Here is an 18,738-nt window from a genome sequence, read left to right as displayed (position 1 = left end):
ACACTGTAGTCACTGTAACTCTGGTGATCGTCTGCATATTCTCCTTCTGCTAAAACGATAAAGAAACATCTGGGCAACATCAAGTCAGCTGTAATAATCTATGTCACATTGATGCATATTTCATAACTCATCTGGTGACTGATATGTTTAGAGCTACCTTTGGGTTACCTTTGAATGTTCACCTCAGTGATGTAAAGCCACCACAAGGCAGGATGTGGTGTGAAAACAGCAACAATGAAGTGATCATGCACAAGCTAACTTGCTATTAATAGATGCTTAAGCACTGCGCTGCATCATAGGCTGACTAAAGGGCTGAAGGTCTCGCTCTCACACATTCCCAAACACACACACACACACACACACACACACACACACACACACACACACACACACACACACACACACACACACACACACACACACACACACAAAATTGGAAAAAGGAAACTGCACACACATATACAAATACTGTAGGAAGGTAGAAATTTGCCTCATTACTGTGTTTACTGTATTATATTATATTATATTATATTATATTATATTATATTATATTATATTATATTATATTATCCATCCATTATCTATACCGCCTATCCCTTTCGGGGTTGCGGGGGGCTGGAGCCTATCCCAGCTACAATGGGCGAGAGGCGGGGTACACCCTGAACCGGTCGCCAGCCGATTGCAGGGCCACATGAAAGGACAAACAAACATTCACACTCACACTCACACCTACGGACAATTTAGAGTCATCAATTAACCTAATGAGCATGTTTTTGGTCTGTGGGAGGAAGCCGGAGTACCCGGAGAGAACCCACGCATGCACGGGAAGAACATGCAAACTTCACACAGAAAGGCCCCGCCTGACCCGGGGATCGAACCGGCAACCTTCTTGCTGTGAGGCACGCGCACTACCTGCTGCGCCACCGTGCAGCCCTATATTATATTATATTATATTATATTATATTATATTATATTATATTATATTATATTATATTATATTATATTATATTATATTTATGCAGTTCTTTCATTTGCTTGCACAAAATGCTCAATTTTGAGAGGCATGCAGTAATCATGGTAACCACCAGATGTCCACATTTCAACAGCAGGGTGTTGGAAAGACTCAGCTCACCAAGTGCCCCACATTACGTACAATATAAAGTCATTTAAATGGTCAACATATGTCAGTCCACTAATATGAGTTGGGTGATGTGTACTATGGTATCACTCAACAGTAATATCTGCTAAAAGATGTTTCCCATCCAGAGATGAGTCATAAAAGTTTGCTCTCTTGTAGTGTTTGGTTCTTCCTGCATAAAGCACGAAAGACCAGTTGTCTTGGTAAACATGGTCATTGTAATGAGGACACTTTACAGGATTTCTGGGTATTGAAGTTAAAAAGCTCTGCTGCCGTTTTTGAATTGTTACAGTAGTAGAGTGTCAAAGCTATGTTGTGGTGATTCGTCAGTCTAATCTCAGAAGTCGAAGGTCGGAAAGAAGAGATAGAATTCAGCTAAAGTTTATAAGTTTATAGAGTTTATGTGCCTTGTGAGAAGCCAATTCTGTCCAGCTAGATGTAAGTCACAGGAGACATCACTAACAATAAACTTCTTTTAGATTCACTGCACAGGAGAGGTTTTAAAGCAGGATGGCAGCCTCTGTCAGCCGTCAGCCTGCCAGGCTAACACACAGAACACAATGCACCATGATTAACTTCCTTCCTACTGCACAGTAGCAACAAGAGCTCAGTGTTAAATGCCCAGGAGAGAAGACATGGTGATCAATGAATAGAACGGACAGCTTTTAACAAACACAACCGTGACTTTCCACAGTTCCCACGGCCATCCCAACCCTGAAAGGTGTGTGTGTGTGTGTGTGTGTGTGTGTGTGTGTGTGTGTGTGTGTGTGTGTGTGTGTGTGTGTGTGTGTGTGTGCATGTGTGTGCGTGCGAGCGTGCAGATATAGGAGTAAGTACATACACTAGATATTTAATGCTCGACTTCACTCTCCCATCACTGTAAATAGGTTTCTGTGTATTTTTATCAAAGTGCAAGTGGACATTTAGACAAATTTACTGATTTGCCTTCTGGTGGAGTCTGGTGGTGGTTAATAAGATAAACCTGCACAGCAGCAGAAAGTGAGAACAATATGAAACATGGCAGTGGTCATAGGATACTGCTTTGGAAAATGATGGTACTGAGGTGTTGTTGTTTGTACAGATGGCATCTTGTCTAATCAGCACTTTGTGTGCACACATGGGTGTGTGTCCTTCTGAGCACTACATGTTCTGTGACTTCTGCCTTTACAATAAAAGACAAGAAAAGAGTCAAAATAGGCTACCCACCAAAGTGCCACTATTAAAGAGATTTATGATACTTCACAGCGCTCTCATCACATGAGATAGTTTGGTTTTGAGGCATTTACTCTCATTGGGGAAAAATGCGACAAAATTATTCATGTCAAGTTCAGCTAACTTATCATAGGGGTACTACTTGAACTGAAAACAGTAAACAGTAAATATATATATATATATATATATATATATATATATATATATATATATATATAAAAAACAGTGTGTGTGTGTGTGTGTGTGTGTGTGTGTGTGTGTGTGTGTGTGTGTGTGTATGCACAGCTCAAAGCTACATTACTGTTGGCAGTCCAGTTGCATTGTGAGTAATGTAGGTGCAAGCTTTTGAGAAAAAAAAGAACGAAATTATAAAAACAATATCTCTGGTTCTGATATGTTTTTAAACTGTCCATCATGAGTCCAGCGATGTAATATGAGTGCAGTGCTCCATGAGTGGAATACATCTTTCACAGAAAGCCGTTATCAGAGGCTAAAAAGCTCTGCTGCATCAATCCTGACCTATCTCCTTTTATTCTGTCTCTCATACATCCACTAATTTTATGGAGGAATGAAACAAAATCATCTGAAGTGTTTCTGCAAGCAGAACCTCAGAGGTATGATGACCATCAAAATTAGCTTAGCTTAGCTTAGCTTAGCTTAGCTTAGCTTAGCACAGCAACTGCATGGATACGGAAATAATCAGTGTGAGAGATATATTTTAGAAGCTTTTTTAATAATGTTCTGGATTGACTGATATATTTATTTCATTTACAGTTATCACACATACTGTACCATCATTCGGTTAGGCAATCCAAGACACCTACACAATGATATCTTAACTTTCCAGGAAACATGCATGCATGTTTGAACAACCCAACGACTCAGTGAACAAGCAACTGATACACATTGTCACTGTGTTGCAACACAAAATGGACCATAACTTCCTGCTTAAGAGGAATTTCCTTGTTTATGCATGTTGCTGTAAAATGCTCAGCCTTAAAATAAAACTGTACTGTAGTGTGGAACTCGCCAAGTGCATCCATATGACAAGTGAACATATTGCCTTCTGTCATATTGTATTGGAGTAATTACTGAGATGAATCATTCTAAATGCTTTGAGGATCTGCCTATCAAAAGGTAACTGCAAACACAAGCCAGCCAGGAAATCTGACCTGAAATCTGACAACGACTAAATCAACACACAGACACAAGTCACAAGTGTTTATGCCCACACCCTGAAAATCTATCAACAATTATGTCAAATGGGAATATGTCATTACTGGAGCCAAGGGTCCAGCCTGCATTTCCCCTGTAGGTTATAAACTGATATTGATGCCAGAACACACAACATGCTGATTCGATTGTTAATACTTTACTTTATCCTTGTATGTCTCTGTCATTTAAAGTAGCAGGGCTGTTGGATGAATCTATTCTCTGGACATGGTGACCTTAAACCTGAAAGCTGCCCTATCTGCATTTTTGTGTTAACAGCAGATCAGATGATAATGTGGAATGTGAAACACACAGAATTATCACCCAACCCCACAGGTTTCTCAGCTCCATGGGACCTCTTCTGTCTCGTCTGTCAGCTCATTGTTTTGGCTTTCCTGCGTTTGGACTCCACTCTCGGACATATAGAGTAAATAACTACATTATTAATGTAACATTCTGTGGGCCTTTGTTTCTGCAAGATGTGTTATACATTCGCATCTGGAATTTGACTTTTTGAGGACACACATTGACATGTCCTTGTGAAAAGAGCCAAGCATATGAAACTTTGGCAAAAAAGAAATCATTGTAAACATCCTGGAATAGATAACATATGTTACTGTATATGACTTTGTGTGACTTTTATAGTCATAGTTATTGAGGTTTTTCAATGATATTCATACTCTCTCCTCTGTGAAAAATATGGTCCACATGCTGACTAACACTGCATGCATGAGTATTCTACCCACATCAGACTCATCTGTGTCAATACACAGGAGAACTGCAAACTTGGCAGCTGGAGGCTGGGGGCTGGCCTGTTTTCCAAACAAATGTCAAAAAACTCTCTCAACATGAGCAGACTAACAGGAAGAATCAGTCTTCTGAACAAAACACCTTGACTCTCGGGTTTCTACTTCCCTATAGTTCCATATCTCACTTATGATTATGTCTCTTGATACTGAGGAACTAATAATGTCCTGACCGACTGTGGGTAGTCCATAGCAGAAGTATGTATTATGGTACATCCATTGTAGTGGATTGTGCCACAAAATACGAAGGCTGAAGGCCGGAGAATGTTTAGAAATGTAGAATATCAGATGTTATATTTTATAAACACCTTTTTAAATTAGCAGTAACTACAAAACAGAGCTAAAAAACTTATTAACTTGTCATACACAGGGGAGGGGCTGGACAGGTTGGCACACTTGCCACTGTAATCTGTATGGGCACCCCTACCTGAGTCACAGGGTGATTGGGAGTTGGCTTGTTAGTGTTATTGATGGATGACTGAACAGGGTTTCCAAGTACAGGCCCAGGGCCCCTGGACAGTCTATCAAATGGCCACAGAGACACAAGACAACTACAAAAAGATATAAAACAACCACAAATACATGAAACACCACATGTAAAATAATTAAGAAGAGATGCCAAACTACTACAGTGATGATCTTTTTGCATCTCTTTCGGTATGTGTGTCTTGTAGGAAGGCTGAGGGCCTTTACATGTCTGTGTTCAGGGGACCCCTGTCTCATAATCTGTCCATGTCTGCATCCACTCCACTATCTGGAGTTACAAATCGCACCTATTTATCAATATTATTTCACAATAATTCATTTCATTTCAGACCTTTCAATAGGCAACACAACAAAGGCTGTTCAGAGACAAACTATGTGACGTCCAAACTGATCAGCCTTAGGCTAGTGGGCACAGCAGCTGAAGGACTGTGAGACAAAAGAGGATCCAGGCACCCAGGTGGAGGTGTTGAAGCCTCACCTTCAGGGTGCAGAACAACATATTGCCTGTGAGGAGGAGAAGGTCAGTGTACTCTATGCCAGGCTGCAGAGAGATACCTGTGGAAGCAGATCCAGGTGCAGAGGGAAGAGTGGTGTGCAGTCTGTCATTAGTTGGAGGACCTCAAAACAAGACTGGAGGAACTGACCTCAACCAACCTCATGCATACCACCAAGGTTAATGCTAAGGATGATGTCAGTCAGGCCCTCCAGGAAGAATCTGCCAAACTGAAGGAAGAGCTGACAGAGGAGGAGGTGTTCCTCACTGTTTTACAGGCTCTGAACCTTGTGCCAGAGCACTAAGTCTCAGAGGAGAAGCTTCCAGGGGCAAAAAAGAGGCACTCTGGTTTGAAGAAGAAGCATAAGAAGAGCTTATTCTTGTTTTAATTGATACAGTGTTGTATAAAAGTTGCTTCACAAGGTGGTAACTTTCAGTTGCACATATTTAAATATATTAAATTGTTCATTCATGATCTTGGTCTTAATACAAATATTGATTGTAGACAGCTGACAAAAGCAAAGATACATGTAATTCCAATAGGATGGTCTGTAAATAATCATCCATCCATCCATTATCTATACCGCCTATCCCTTTTGGGGTTGCGGGGGGCTGGAGCCTATCCCAGCTACAATGGGCGAGAGCTGTAAATAATCAATAATAATAATTGTTAATAAGCTTAGATTTTGTTGCACATTTTCTTTGTGTATTCTGTGATGATTGTCCAAAGGCAACATGCAGTATCTGCATTTTAATTTACATAATATGTACTGTAGGTTCTCTGACCTACTTTTTAGAAGTAAAACAATCATCTATTATCCACTGAAGACTACAAAATCTCTACCTTTCTGGTCTGTTTCACAGTTTTCCAGTCTGAAAACCCTTTCTACCGCTTCTGTATGCTTTTACGGCTCTGATTTTGCAGTTTATGATCTTTTATTACAGACATAATAGCCATGCACTACAGCTAAAGAGCCCCAACCATGAATCAGGGTTGAACAAACTTAAGTAACAACAACACACACCTTCCTACCACACCAAACAAGCTGCCTTGCAAGTTCTAGCTAGTTGAGCAACGTCACGCTTAAAAGCTGTGAGTGTGTCTGTGTGTTGGTTTGCGTGTTTGCAGAATGTTCCTGCCATAGCTCGTATCTGTGTCAGCTGCTTCCATTTGCGTACGTTTCATTATACAATGACACAGTTTATCAACCCTACACATTTTATCACCCTCACCCAGTGCATGCTGGGATAGGATCAGCTCCCTCATGGCTCCAAACAGGACTGAGAGGGTACTGAAAATGGGCCTCCCTATGTGAATGAGTGTGTCTACAAGCTAGAGAACAGGGTTTGTTTTGCATCATCTTCTTACCTGAGTGGGGTCCTTGTAAGTTGTCGTCATTCTGTTCCTCATCAAAAAGTTTGCTCACATGGACTGGCTTGCTGCCCCCAGCTCCAGCAGCGCTGTTGCTGCCATCCTCCACTGGCACTACAGTGAAGTTTGTGGGCATCTTGGCTCTTCAGTCGTATGGAAGAGAGTATGAGGAGGAGTCCAGTGATGACAACTAGGAAGGCACTCACTGCTGAAGAAAAAAAAAAAAACATCCAAAGGAAGTCAAGTCAAGGCCCCACTGAGGAAAGCTTGAGATTCAGCTGGACCTCGACACTCACTCCAACTCTTCTGTGTTTTCTTTCTCTTTGTATTGTGATCCAGTGTCCTCTGATCTCAGGGGGAAAGTGCTGCCTCTTGCACGTGAGGCAGACCAAAGTCCCGCAGTGTATGTCTTCACTCTCTGTCTCCTTGTCCCTTTCCCTCCTTTTTACCCCCCTACAAGACTATTGCCCCATGTGACCCTCTATTTACCATATGAACAGAGCTGCAGTCCATACATGGAGAACCCTGCAGCTCCTCCCATTACTCTGACCATCCCACTTTTCTCACTCATACCTTTGTAAAAGCAAAAGGTAGAGAAACAAACACTGAAGCAGCTATTCAAGTATCCAAAGTATCTCTACAATCCACTCTGACTAAAACAAAACAACAACTGGCTCTCAGCTAATGAGTAGCAACTCTTGTCTGTTCTCTTGGCTTTGGTTTTGTTTCCTCGTCTCTCTTCAGACTGAGAGTTTCTGCCTCTGGCTTCCTCCAGGTAAACAAAATGGGTGTCACCTTTCCCACAGTGCATTGTGGGTAGTGGTGGAGTGCTGAGGTTCAGCATAGAGCGACACCACATGCTCACATGCGCACATGCATTGTGCCGGCAAAGGAAACACCTTGAAAGCCTTGGACAGTAACTTTCCTCTGTATTCTCCACAGGGGAAAAGGGCTGAGCTCACAACAATGGGCACAAGTAAACATGAATTGTTTTCTGTTTATGAGAACGATTTTATTGGTGCTCTTACAAAATGTTTTCTAAAAGAGCTGGAACATTTGTCTTAATGCATCCTACTGTAAGCTTTTTAGAAAACCTCCTTTAGAAGGATACACAGTAGTGCAAGTGAATACTGCATACATGTGTACAATGTGTATTCTTGCACTCGCATTTTATACCTTGCTTTTTTATTTTTTAACTGGTTCATAGAATAGTAATAACACAGCAAAACATGCAAATTCTACTTTTTATGGAATGGTTCCAGTCGTGTGCATGTCTTAATGACTATGTTGGGAGTTTATTTAATGTATTCTACTATGCATTTCATTTAATAATGGAAAATTTAACAAATATTCAGAATAGTAATAAGATTATTTCACCTTAAGGTGCAAGGAAGTAGCCAATGAACAGTCAGTATGGCTGCTTGGTTCTTCTGTAGGTGGTAGCCCTTATAGTCTGAAGGCTTATGTTTCCTTTCTTTGAATGCAGGTAAACAGTCTGTGTGGAGAGCAAAAACGTGGCTCCATTAACAAAAAAAAAAATCAGCCTTTTTTTTCTTGCATTTTGCCATCCTTGCAGAGAAATCCATTATTTTCCAACCGTAGTGAACTTTGCTTAGATTTGTTTAGCTTAGCTTGGCTCATTCTCTCTTATCTGCCCTTAGTTTTGCATATACACACACAGTACTGTATGTCTTTAGGCTCAGCAAAACTGTAGTCTTAGCTTAGTCTAGTTTGTGTTGCTCTATTTTGATAATGACAAATATGTGAGAACAAGGATGTCCTGGTAGCTCCCCAGGTAAAAATTGGCTTTGGCTATGATGATGGTTAAGGTTAGGGTAAGGGGCTAGGGAATGCATGTTAATGAGGGTCCTTACAATTACAGAAGTACAAGGGTGTGCGTGCGTGTATATGTATGTAATCCTAACACTTGTGACTGACTTTTTTTTAGCGTTTATGTCCATGTGCCTATTTCCCTGTATGTCCATATGAGCATATACTGGCAGAGGAATCAGTTTCAAACTGTGTCACATGCTGATCAAACTTTCAAAATTTTTACACTAAACACTATAAGTAAACTCAGTTGAGTAGAGTGATCCTGGAAAAACTGGAATGTAGCAGACCGTTTTCTGCAGCTTGAAAATTTTGACCAGATGTTTGTCTTTGAAAACTATTCGTCCCCAGGCCTGTTTCAAAACTGCTGAACCATGTAATAGTTAATATGAAATATAGAGTGGCATGAAATGTAGACATTAATAAACAGAGGTGGACTGGAACAGAAGGGAAAGCAAACATGGCTCATGTTTAACCTGCAGACACCCCTTGTACAGCTGGCCTGATATCAGATAATCTCCCAGCCACAAAAGCCACGCTGCATACCACAAACGAAAACTGTTATTTGTTCAGCTTTGTTTATGGAGCTCTACATATTGTTCTTCCTTTTCCTTTTCTCAGAAGCTGTACTGTAAAAGGCAAAAAGAGCTGAGTTTTGGAAAATGTTCAGCTTTATTTTTCTTAACCGTCTGACCTTTACTTAAACAATTCTGGTCTGTATGTAAGTGTTGCATGTTGGTACGATTCTTATTCTAATCCAGCTCTGTAGGTTTTTAAAGAAATTATAGACCTTCTTTAGGGCTGCACGGTGGCGCAGCAGGTAGTGCGCGTGCCTCACAGCAAGAAGGTTGCCGGTTCGATCCCCGGGTCAGGCGGGGCCTTTCTGTGTGAAGTTTGCATGTTCTTCCCGTGCATGCGTGGGTTCTCTCCGGGTACTCCGGCTTCCTCCCACAGACCAAAAACATGCTCATTAGGTTAATTGATGACTCTAAATTGTCCGTAGGTGTGAGTGTGAATGTTTGTTTGTCATTACATGTGGCCCTGCAATCGGCTGGCAACCGGTTCAGGGTGTACCCTGCCTCTCGCCCATTGTAGCTGGGATAGGCTCCAGCCCCCCGCAACCCCGAAAGGGATAGGCGGTATAGATAATGGATGGATGGATAGACCTTCTTTAACACATGCTGGCAGCATCAAGCCATCAGGTTTGCCCATGTAATGCCAGCAGAGGGTGCTGTAGGTTCATGAGGGCTAAACATTTTAAGCTGACAATGAATAGTAGAAAATGAGAGATGCTCGGTCAATGTCCAGCTCACAGGAAAGCTTATTTATAGTTTGTAACCAGTGGGAGGATGACTGCAAATGGATCTTTGCAGCGGTTCACAGCTGGAGGTAGTAATAAGCAGAGATAAAAATTTCAGTGGCTTGAGGACTTGTAACTGCAGTTATGTGTAGTTTCCTTCAACAGCGCGCTCAATCAGTGTTTGGTTCTGGCCCTGACCTCTGAGCTTTATGTGAAATATAGGCTATATGTAGTTGCATGCACATTTACAAGCATGCATGCTGGCTTATAGTCATTTGGCATGATGCAAAAACCTCCAACCACTTGTCTGAAAATGCCACACTCTGCTTCTCTGGAATCAGTTTATCGATGGTGTGCTATCACTTGGCCAAAGACTGAACTACCACAGCTTCTGCCTCATGGACAAAACTGCCATTTTATACTCCTCGGATTGCTTAAGTGTGAATGTTGAAAAAAGGGAAAGCGAGAGAGTTAGAGGTGAAATCAAATCCCTTTAGCAAACAGCAAAAAGGTCAGTGCTGACGCAAAGCCGGGAGCAGACCGCCCTCCCTCAAGACTATATTCTTAAGTGGCTAGATTCTATTTGTAGCGTTTTTACCTGTTTACTGACTCCCCCACTCCAAAACCAGATAGGTGTGCAAACATACTGGAGGGTTTGGACGACCTCTTGTGTCATCACTCGGGGGATAAATTTCAACTGCCTACACTGTGCTGCTAGACCACAAAACGCAATATCAGGGCTAAAGGACTCATGTTTATCAGGGCTCGGGTGCACTTTTTAGCCAGTGGATTGGGTTCAGGATCTTAATTTCTGCAGTCTTCTGATATGAGAATCCAATTTGTAATGAATGCTGACAGCAAATGGATTGTAGTTCCCTTCTACATAAAGCAACAAGCAGTGTTTTGTTGAGATGTATTGAGCAATGCATGACTTAAGGTGTGGACCCTGTGCATAGGCATTCTCTACTGGCCTGTCTCCGCATCCACAGCTATTCATCCTAGTATCATTGAAAGAGGAACAGACTTCTGGTAATTGTCTTCTTTCAGGCAAAAAAGTGACATTCACATTTTCTCCAGTGTGAGGATATGTTGCTTGTCTCACAGCTTTGTAACCTGCCTTGAAAATGATGGTCGATCAAGTAAAATATAAAGCTTATTTGTATTTTATTTTTTAATTTAGGGCTGCACGGTGGCGCAGCAGGTAGTGCGCGTGCCTCACAGCAAGAAGGTTGCCAGTTCGATCCCCGGGTCAGGCGGGGCCTTTCTGTGTGAAGTTTGCATGTTCTTCCCGTGCATGCGTGGGTTCTCTCCAGGTACTCCGGCTTCCTCCCACAGACCGAAAACATGCTCATTAGGTTAATTGGTGACTCTAAATTGTCCGTAGGTGTGAGTGTGAATGGTTGTTTGTCCTTACATGTTGCCCTGCAATCGGCTGGCGACCGGTTCAGGGTGTACCCCGCCTCTCGCCCATTGTAGCTGGGATAGGCTCCAGCCCCCCGCAACCCCGAAAGAGATAGGCGGTATAAATAATGGATGGATGGATTTTTTAATTTATTTATTTATTTTTTGTGAAAAGTTTGAGAAATGGCGTTTGTAATAAAATGGTTATATAGGCAGGAAGTGCAGACAATACAGAAGCTTTGTCCACTCTGACAACAGTATTGGTAATAGTGGTGGAGCAGCCTTAGTCTGATATTCTCTGCATGTTACGTTAGTAAAATGAGGCAAAACCTGTATCCAGCTTCAGTGGCTAACCACTACGACTACTTCTAAAATGTTGTTTGTAAAAACTTAGAGAGCATACCTGTGGAGCTATTTCTACATTACTTACTGCTTACTGCTTGGTGACCACCATTACATTAATATTACAGAAAACCTTTTTTTTTTTTTTTTTTTTTTTGATGCTAACTGTTGGTTAGCAGTCTAGCTAACTGGCTATTTAGCATGTAGCCTGAAGCAATAGTTTATTGTCGCACTATTTGATTATTGTGGGATTATTTCATTAAAACATTCATGCTAAAGAAACAGAGACAGTTCAAGTGCAAGACTGAGCGCTACCTGCCTGGCTTGGCTAAAATTGGTTATTTTCAGACTGGTCTGGCACAGTCCTGTGACTCTCCCCCAGTCAGTGAGTCAGAAAACCCCTTTAACATAAAGGGCTCTGTTTTCTGTCCAAATCTTATTTTGAACATTTTTGTGGCAAAAGATTCATCGGGTTCTAGGGTTCATCGGGTTAGGGTTCTTTATTGAACCTTTTCATGAGAGTGTTTTTAAGAGTGTAGTATTTGTGAACAGTGCTGTAAACACACCAGTGTGGGCAGATAATCCTTAAACCAAATTATTTTACAATTTTAGCTTTTCATTAAATAAGAAATTGGGTATTTTGGCCAAGTGGTATACTGTATAGTAGCATTGATGATCATATACAGTGCCTACCTTGTCCCCAACCCTCATCTTTTTTTAGGGACATGCCCACTCTACATACAGCAATGCCCAGAACACCCAGTAGTATTTTCATTTATTTCATCTCCCACTTTCTCAGACTCTCAATGCTTTTCGCACACGCAGACACACACGCAGACACACACACACACACACACACACACACACACACACACACACACACACACACACACACGTTTTTTCATCATAGAAAAACAAAAACAACACATTAATGAATTTCATAACTATTAAGATGAAAATAGTCGTGTTGTCAGTGTGTGTACTCAGCCTGCAGTAAGCGACAGGAGGGCACCAGGCGAGCGTGGCCAGCAGGCAGACAACTATTTTTGGTACAAGCGGAAAATTTCAACGGGGATTCTATGGCGGTGGGGACCAACAGCAGAGGATCGGGGGGTAAGAAGAAAGTCTGTGAATTTTGTGGGACTGTGGGAAACAGTGACCCTCTGCCACACTCTGCTGGCACTGGAGGTCTGCATGTGGGCTACCAACAAAACAGGAGGAGAGGGAGAGCTGCCAAGCCCATAATTTGTGTTTGGGATCAGTATGTGTGTGTGAGTGTGTTTGGTGGGTAGGAGGTGTGGAGCCCTGGTAAGGCCAAAAATCACCATCTTCAAAATGCTTTCAAGCTGCAAAAAATAAGCCTTCAAATTTTGTTTAACGTTTAGTGCAATCTGCGAAGGGAAATAAAACTGATACAACAGATCAGTTCTCTCGTATCAAACATTGTCCCTTCAGAAGTGCTGAATGGATGGATAGAGGAGACTGGCAAAGGGAACAAAGGATGGAAGCTGAGGAAATCTGTAGCTGGAAAATGAGAAATGAGTAGGGTGCAGTGTAAAGAATATACTTTTCACATACTTTTTACTTTTGTGTAGGGGGTAGATAAGATGCAAGCAAGATAAGCAGGACGTGCCTGTTCCCTGCAGTGAACTCTGAGCGGTTACTGTCTGCAGTCCTGTAGGAGTGTTTGTTAAGGGAGTTTAGAAACAGTATGACTGAGACACCTGTCTCCGATATATTTGTCATCTGTCACCACCCACTCACTTGCAGGTAGAGTGGGCAGAGCATTGGCAGTGACCCTGTTTCTGACAAATATGACCCGTGGGCACAAAAATGGAAACGCTCATGGTGTTTTGGATATTGATTTGAAAATAAAGTAAGGAGGTGTCTCAGTACACTTCAACATAACTCGTAGCTTTTCTGACTGGATTTGTTATGTTAAAGGTGAATTCTGCATGCTGACCCTACTTTTTAACTTATAAATAGAAATTTGTTATGTGTGTTCAAACTTTTTCAGGCTGTCCTCACCAGAAAAATGGCTGCATTGATTTTCCATACAAGTGGGTTATCACAACCCGTATTTATGGCAATTATTAGACGGTGATCCAATAAGTGGCCATAGCAATAATGACAGGAGCAAAGGAGGAGGTCAGGTGATGCGATTTAAAGAGCAAGAGAGTCTACATATGGAGGAGGTGGGGTGGATGCATGCTTCATGTCCCATGTGAAACTAAAGGTCAGTGTTGACTTATTTTAATGTACATCACATAGATATCAGGAACATAATGATGTTTTCCTGAAACTAACCAAGTAGTGTTGTTGTCTAAGCCTAAGCAGACTGTGACAGTTTCACAACACTAACCATGTCTCGACAAAGGTCTGGAACGTCTGTCACTGGTGCCCTCCAAAGGTAAAGTATGTCATTCCGGGAGTCAATGGTAATCGACCTATTCAGTGGTTTAGGTATGACAATGAGTTAAACATTTTGAGTCCAGTAAGAATTTGGAGCGTTGCATTTTCAATGCTGCAATTTGGAAGGCCTGAGAAGAGAGTGTGACAAAAGCCAGGAATGTCTGCATCTGATGCAGTGAACGTGTGTTTCCAGTAGATGGATAGACGGCAATGAAATTTTATACAGACATGCATATAATGTCTAAAAGCATTAGGATTCATCCTAATCCTTTGGCAATCCTCTGACTTTTCCTGTATAATTATCAGCAGCTTGAAGTTAAACTCACCCTGTAAAATAGCTTGACAGTGGCAGCCTACTGGATGGACTGCCATGAAATTTCATTTCATGTACCACCATCAAATTTCAGTTTGAAACAAGTTTGTTAGTATGCTAAAGTTAACATGCAGCTCAAAGTTTACATGTTAATTGTGAGACACTAATATGAATTCAGTTTCTAAATTTGAAATTACATTTTGTGGTTATTTCTAAATGACAATAGGAGCAAAAAAAAAAAAACTTACCTTCATATTGTCTTTTTTTATATACTTTCTATGTGAGGCACCAAGATATGACTTTTAATTTGGTTTGTGAATTGCATGCTTAAACAGTGATTCATCTTTTGATTGTTCATATTGTCTTCATATTTGTAAAGTAACAATATGTTGATGAGTAAATTCATAAAATCGATTCATTCAACCTGAAGTTGAGTTATACCACATGGTTCTATTAGGGCAAATGTGCTGACATAAAGACCAACAAAATCTGATTTTGTGACTTTGAGAAGCTTCCAGACCTGCGTTGTGTCATGAGAAAGTAGAGTGAAACAGTCCACAGTTATAAATACACCTCAACCGACAGAAAACCCAGCGATGGGGAGATAATTACCATGCGTCGCCCCCAAAACGCAGCTGCTAACTATGTTAAAATAATAACATCATCTAAATCTATGAGCAGTGGAAGGCTGAGAGGAGGATGTGCAACCACACACACACACACACACACACACACACACACACACACACACACACACACACACACACACACACACACATTAGGTTCCTTTTCATCCTGTCCACGGTGATTGTCAGCCCACATGCACAGTGTGTGTCCGCCCAGGAGTTAACCGCCTGAGGAGCCGGCCATAAAGCACGAGAGTGATTGCATGAGTCATATTTAGAAAGTGTCTCACTTCTACACATGCTGGACACATGCAGAACTACACATTCATCCACAGAGGTGTATTTACATAAACACACACACACGTATACGCACACATGTATGCACGCACACTGGTGTGTTTCAGGCATAGCCAGCTGTGTCCAAATTTCAAACATATCTCAAAAAGCCTCATAATTGCTATGTCCATTTGACGTTTCTGTATTTATATCGCTGTTTTACTGACCAACATACACAATCAAAAAGGTTTTATTGCTAAATCTGGCAACATGAGAGTGTGTTGTTAGACTTACACAAATACCAGCCATGACTATTTATTCATTTGCTATGAAAAGACTTTCCCTTACAGCTAAATGTTATGGATTAAGTGTTTAAGGCCTGTAACTAGCATTATTTAAAGAATCATGAGATGACAGATATGACTTTAAAGGCAAAATATAGACACGAAGTAGGGCGACTCAATTTAGTTTGGTCTGAGAAAATTTTGAAGACTTCAGCCCTGATTTACTGACACATTCAACGTAGTGGAGAGGAGAGTATACGTCCTCAAACTCAGTGAGGGCCCACACAAAGATGCCACATTATACTGTGGTAAGTTCAATACATCAAGGTCAAGGGACCTTTCTTGTCAGGGGGCCCAGAAATCAGGTGACTGGTTCCAGCCCAACAGAACTTTGTTACACAGACCTCAGTGTGAACAAATATCATTTTGACTATTTCTTCAGCACAAAGCAGTTCAAATGTGTATTAACTTCAAGTGGAACATTGTTTCTAGAGACACACATTGCTGTTGGATTCTTTAAATGTAATTAAAGTTTCTGTCAGACATTTTATTTGAAATCTGTTCAAATTACTGCATGGTGGATCAAAACTTCCCACAATGCAGCAGAGAAAAGAAGGCATGGCACGTACACTACTGTCTGCCAACAATCCCACAATGTTATACATTGTATTTTACTGGTGATGCAGAAATGCTAACAAGGCCTATCTGGTTATCAGCAAGGTTAACCTTGCTGATATGTTGTTAACATGAAAATATCCCTGAAGTACCAAAATTAAAAGTCACTGCTGGTTGAGGTGGGGCCAATCTCAATTGCTGTGTTCACTGCTATCTTGTGAATTCCCCCTCTTATCTCATCTTAACTATAATAATACATCATATTTTTATTATATTTTTCATCATTACTCTGAAACTGTGAGGTAGGTAATATCTTGTTAGCAAATAAATGTTGTGGAGTATAAAGTGCATTATTTGTCTTTGAATTATGATGGAGTACAAGTGTAAAGTAGCCTAGAGAAAAATGGAAATAGTCAGGACAGTACAATTACCTCTAAATTGTACTGAATGCAGTGCTTGAATAAATACAGGTAACTTAATTAATTTCCACCACTGACTGATGTTTAGGCCATATGCAGCGACTTTCAGGAGCTTTAGCGGTGCTGCCAAGCAGAGTTTTTGACCTTTGGACACAGCCTGGTTAGCTGTTTGCCCTTCAGTCTATATGCTACACTGAGCTAACTGCCTCCTGGCACCAGCTTCATATTTAACAGACACAACAGACAATGAATAGGTTTATTTCTCAAAATGTTGAATTATACCTTGTGAGATGTAAAAAACCAGCACGTAAAGCCTCTGCCTGAGTGACAGCCTGTTTGACTGACTGAAAAAGCTGCTTTTCTGCTGGAATGGACTGCTTGGCTAAGTGGCTGGTTATTCGTCTGACCAAAGTCGCTGCCTGTCTGACTGATAGAGTTACAGTATGACGTACAGACTGAATGTCATGCTGGTGGAGTGCTGCCTGCCTCCTCTGATTGCTTGAATAAGCTTCTAATTGACTGGCATGATGGCTGATTAACTGTTAACTGTTAACTTTTGACTGACAGACTGGATAACTGACCAGAGCGGTTCACAGGGTCCTGTGCCAATGGCCGCCTCTGCAACAGGGTCCTGTGAATTTTGACAGCACTGCGATGCTTGCCTTTTCTCTCCAGGAGACCAGTCCCAAACCCCGTTTTCATATTTAATCTTGGCTCATAGTTTCTTTATGTGGTATACATTCTTGGAACCAGGGTCATGTTCACTTCAGAGCCATATCACTTACCTCATGATGGTTAGGCAGGAAAGTTTAGTGTAAATTTTGACCTTTTTTTTTTTTTTTTTTTGCTGTTTCAGAAGATGTTCTACCACTTAAAATCCAGTCCTTTGTAAAATGTTCACAATTTACTTTTTTGTAGGCATGAAAATGGTCTAACATTTTGAATATTAGCACAAAATGGTAAGGTAAAATTGTTAAAATATCAACATCTACAAAAGAAAAATGTTAATTTTTGTATGATCTCCTCTTCAGAATCTTTCAAAATCAATCTAATTTAAAAGTTTTGCAAAGTAATAGCAATCATGTATTTGTGCGTCTGCCTCATGTGGATGTGTATCTAACGTACTTCTTGCACTCCTTTAGTCTGTATGGCTCTTCATGTGTGAAGGGGTGGTGGGGACCTTTTAGCTGCAGCTTGACCACATCTGTGCCCCATCCAAATGAAGGAACGGAAATGCATCCTGGGAAGTTGAGAGATTGAGATCAATGAAACACAAAGTTGGTCTGTGTCCGGGTGCTGGCACAGTGAGTGGTCCTGAACTCCTTAACATCAGTTAGGCCAACTCTCGTCACCGAGACTGAACTGAAAAAGCGATAAAAAAACACTGCAGGAACATACACAAATGCAGCAGTGCCTCGACGCATCATGTTGGCTGATGCAAAATGAGGTGAGAAATAAATCATGAAACCTTTAACACTGAGTGCAGGTCAGGATGTAGCTTTTTTTTTCCCCTTCAATGGACTTTTACTATGACGTTTCTTAAGGCTCTTTAAATTTTTAAATCTTGATTCCAAAATCAGCACTCCTGAACTTAATGGTGTTATTTTAGCTATCTGGATACAGCATTAACACAAATTAAATCTTATGTCAGATTGACGGGACAAGGACAGCTTATGTATTTAGCTTAGCAGGTAAACTCTAATGACATCTACTTGTTTGACTGAACTGACAACTTTCTTGCCCTTTACTTGAAACATGTGAAGCCAGCTGGTCGATAAGATCTCCTCCCTGGACCTGAAACAAGCAGCTTTCCCTTCCTCTGTGCTCCCCACAGTTCCTGGAAACACCCACAGCTTTCTAGAAAGACACTTCGCTTGAAAGTTCGATCCACAGCTGAATTTGAGATGTTGTTGAAATGTTAATGCCCAGATTCCTCAGGCTATCTGGATGCTGTAGGGACTGATATTAAAATAGTGTGGCCACTCAACCGAACGTCTGCAAAAACTGAAAGCAAGTGGAATGTAATACAATGTAAACCGAGGAGCAGATTCAAGTCTGCAACTTGGGGTTTCCAGAATTTAGGTTCAGTATTTTCTTAGACTATAATCCTTAGCAGTACAATATAGTTGAATGATTTTATTTATTTATTACAGACTCTTTAATACAATAACAAAAGACACACACAGAAGCATTTTCATTTT

The 18,738-nt window shown here is 41.0% G+C and overlaps 1 protein-coding gene across 4 annotated transcripts in view; it reads right to left on the bottom strand.

Moving 5' to 3' along the window:
* LOC139338987 (solute carrier family 12 member 7-like) overlaps positions 1-7,388 on the bottom strand; it is a 30,342-nt gene extending 22,954 nt beyond the window's left edge. For 3 of the 4 annotated variants that reach the window (XM_070974381.1, XM_070974380.1, XM_070974378.1), the window contains exon 1: positions 6,717-6,940. In XM_070974381.1, the coding sequence (XP_070830482.1) occupies positions 6,717-6,855 (139 nt within the window). In that variant the 5' untranslated portion in view covers positions 6,856-6,940. Of the gene's footprint in view, positions 1-6,716; positions 6,941-7,003 lie in introns of those variants that run through there. The other variant, XM_070974379.1, reaches the window with a different exon arrangement.
* Between the last annotated feature and the right edge of the window lie 11,350 nt (positions 7,389-18,738).

The sequence above is a fragment of the Chaetodon trifascialis genome, chromosome 11, assembly GCF_039877785.1.
Source record: "Chaetodon trifascialis isolate fChaTrf1 chromosome 11, fChaTrf1.hap1, whole genome shotgun sequence".
Classification (NCBI taxonomy): domain Eukaryota; kingdom Metazoa; phylum Chordata; class Actinopteri; order Chaetodontiformes; family Chaetodontidae; genus Chaetodon; species Chaetodon trifascialis.
This window is presented reverse-complemented; position numbering and strand designations above follow the sequence as displayed.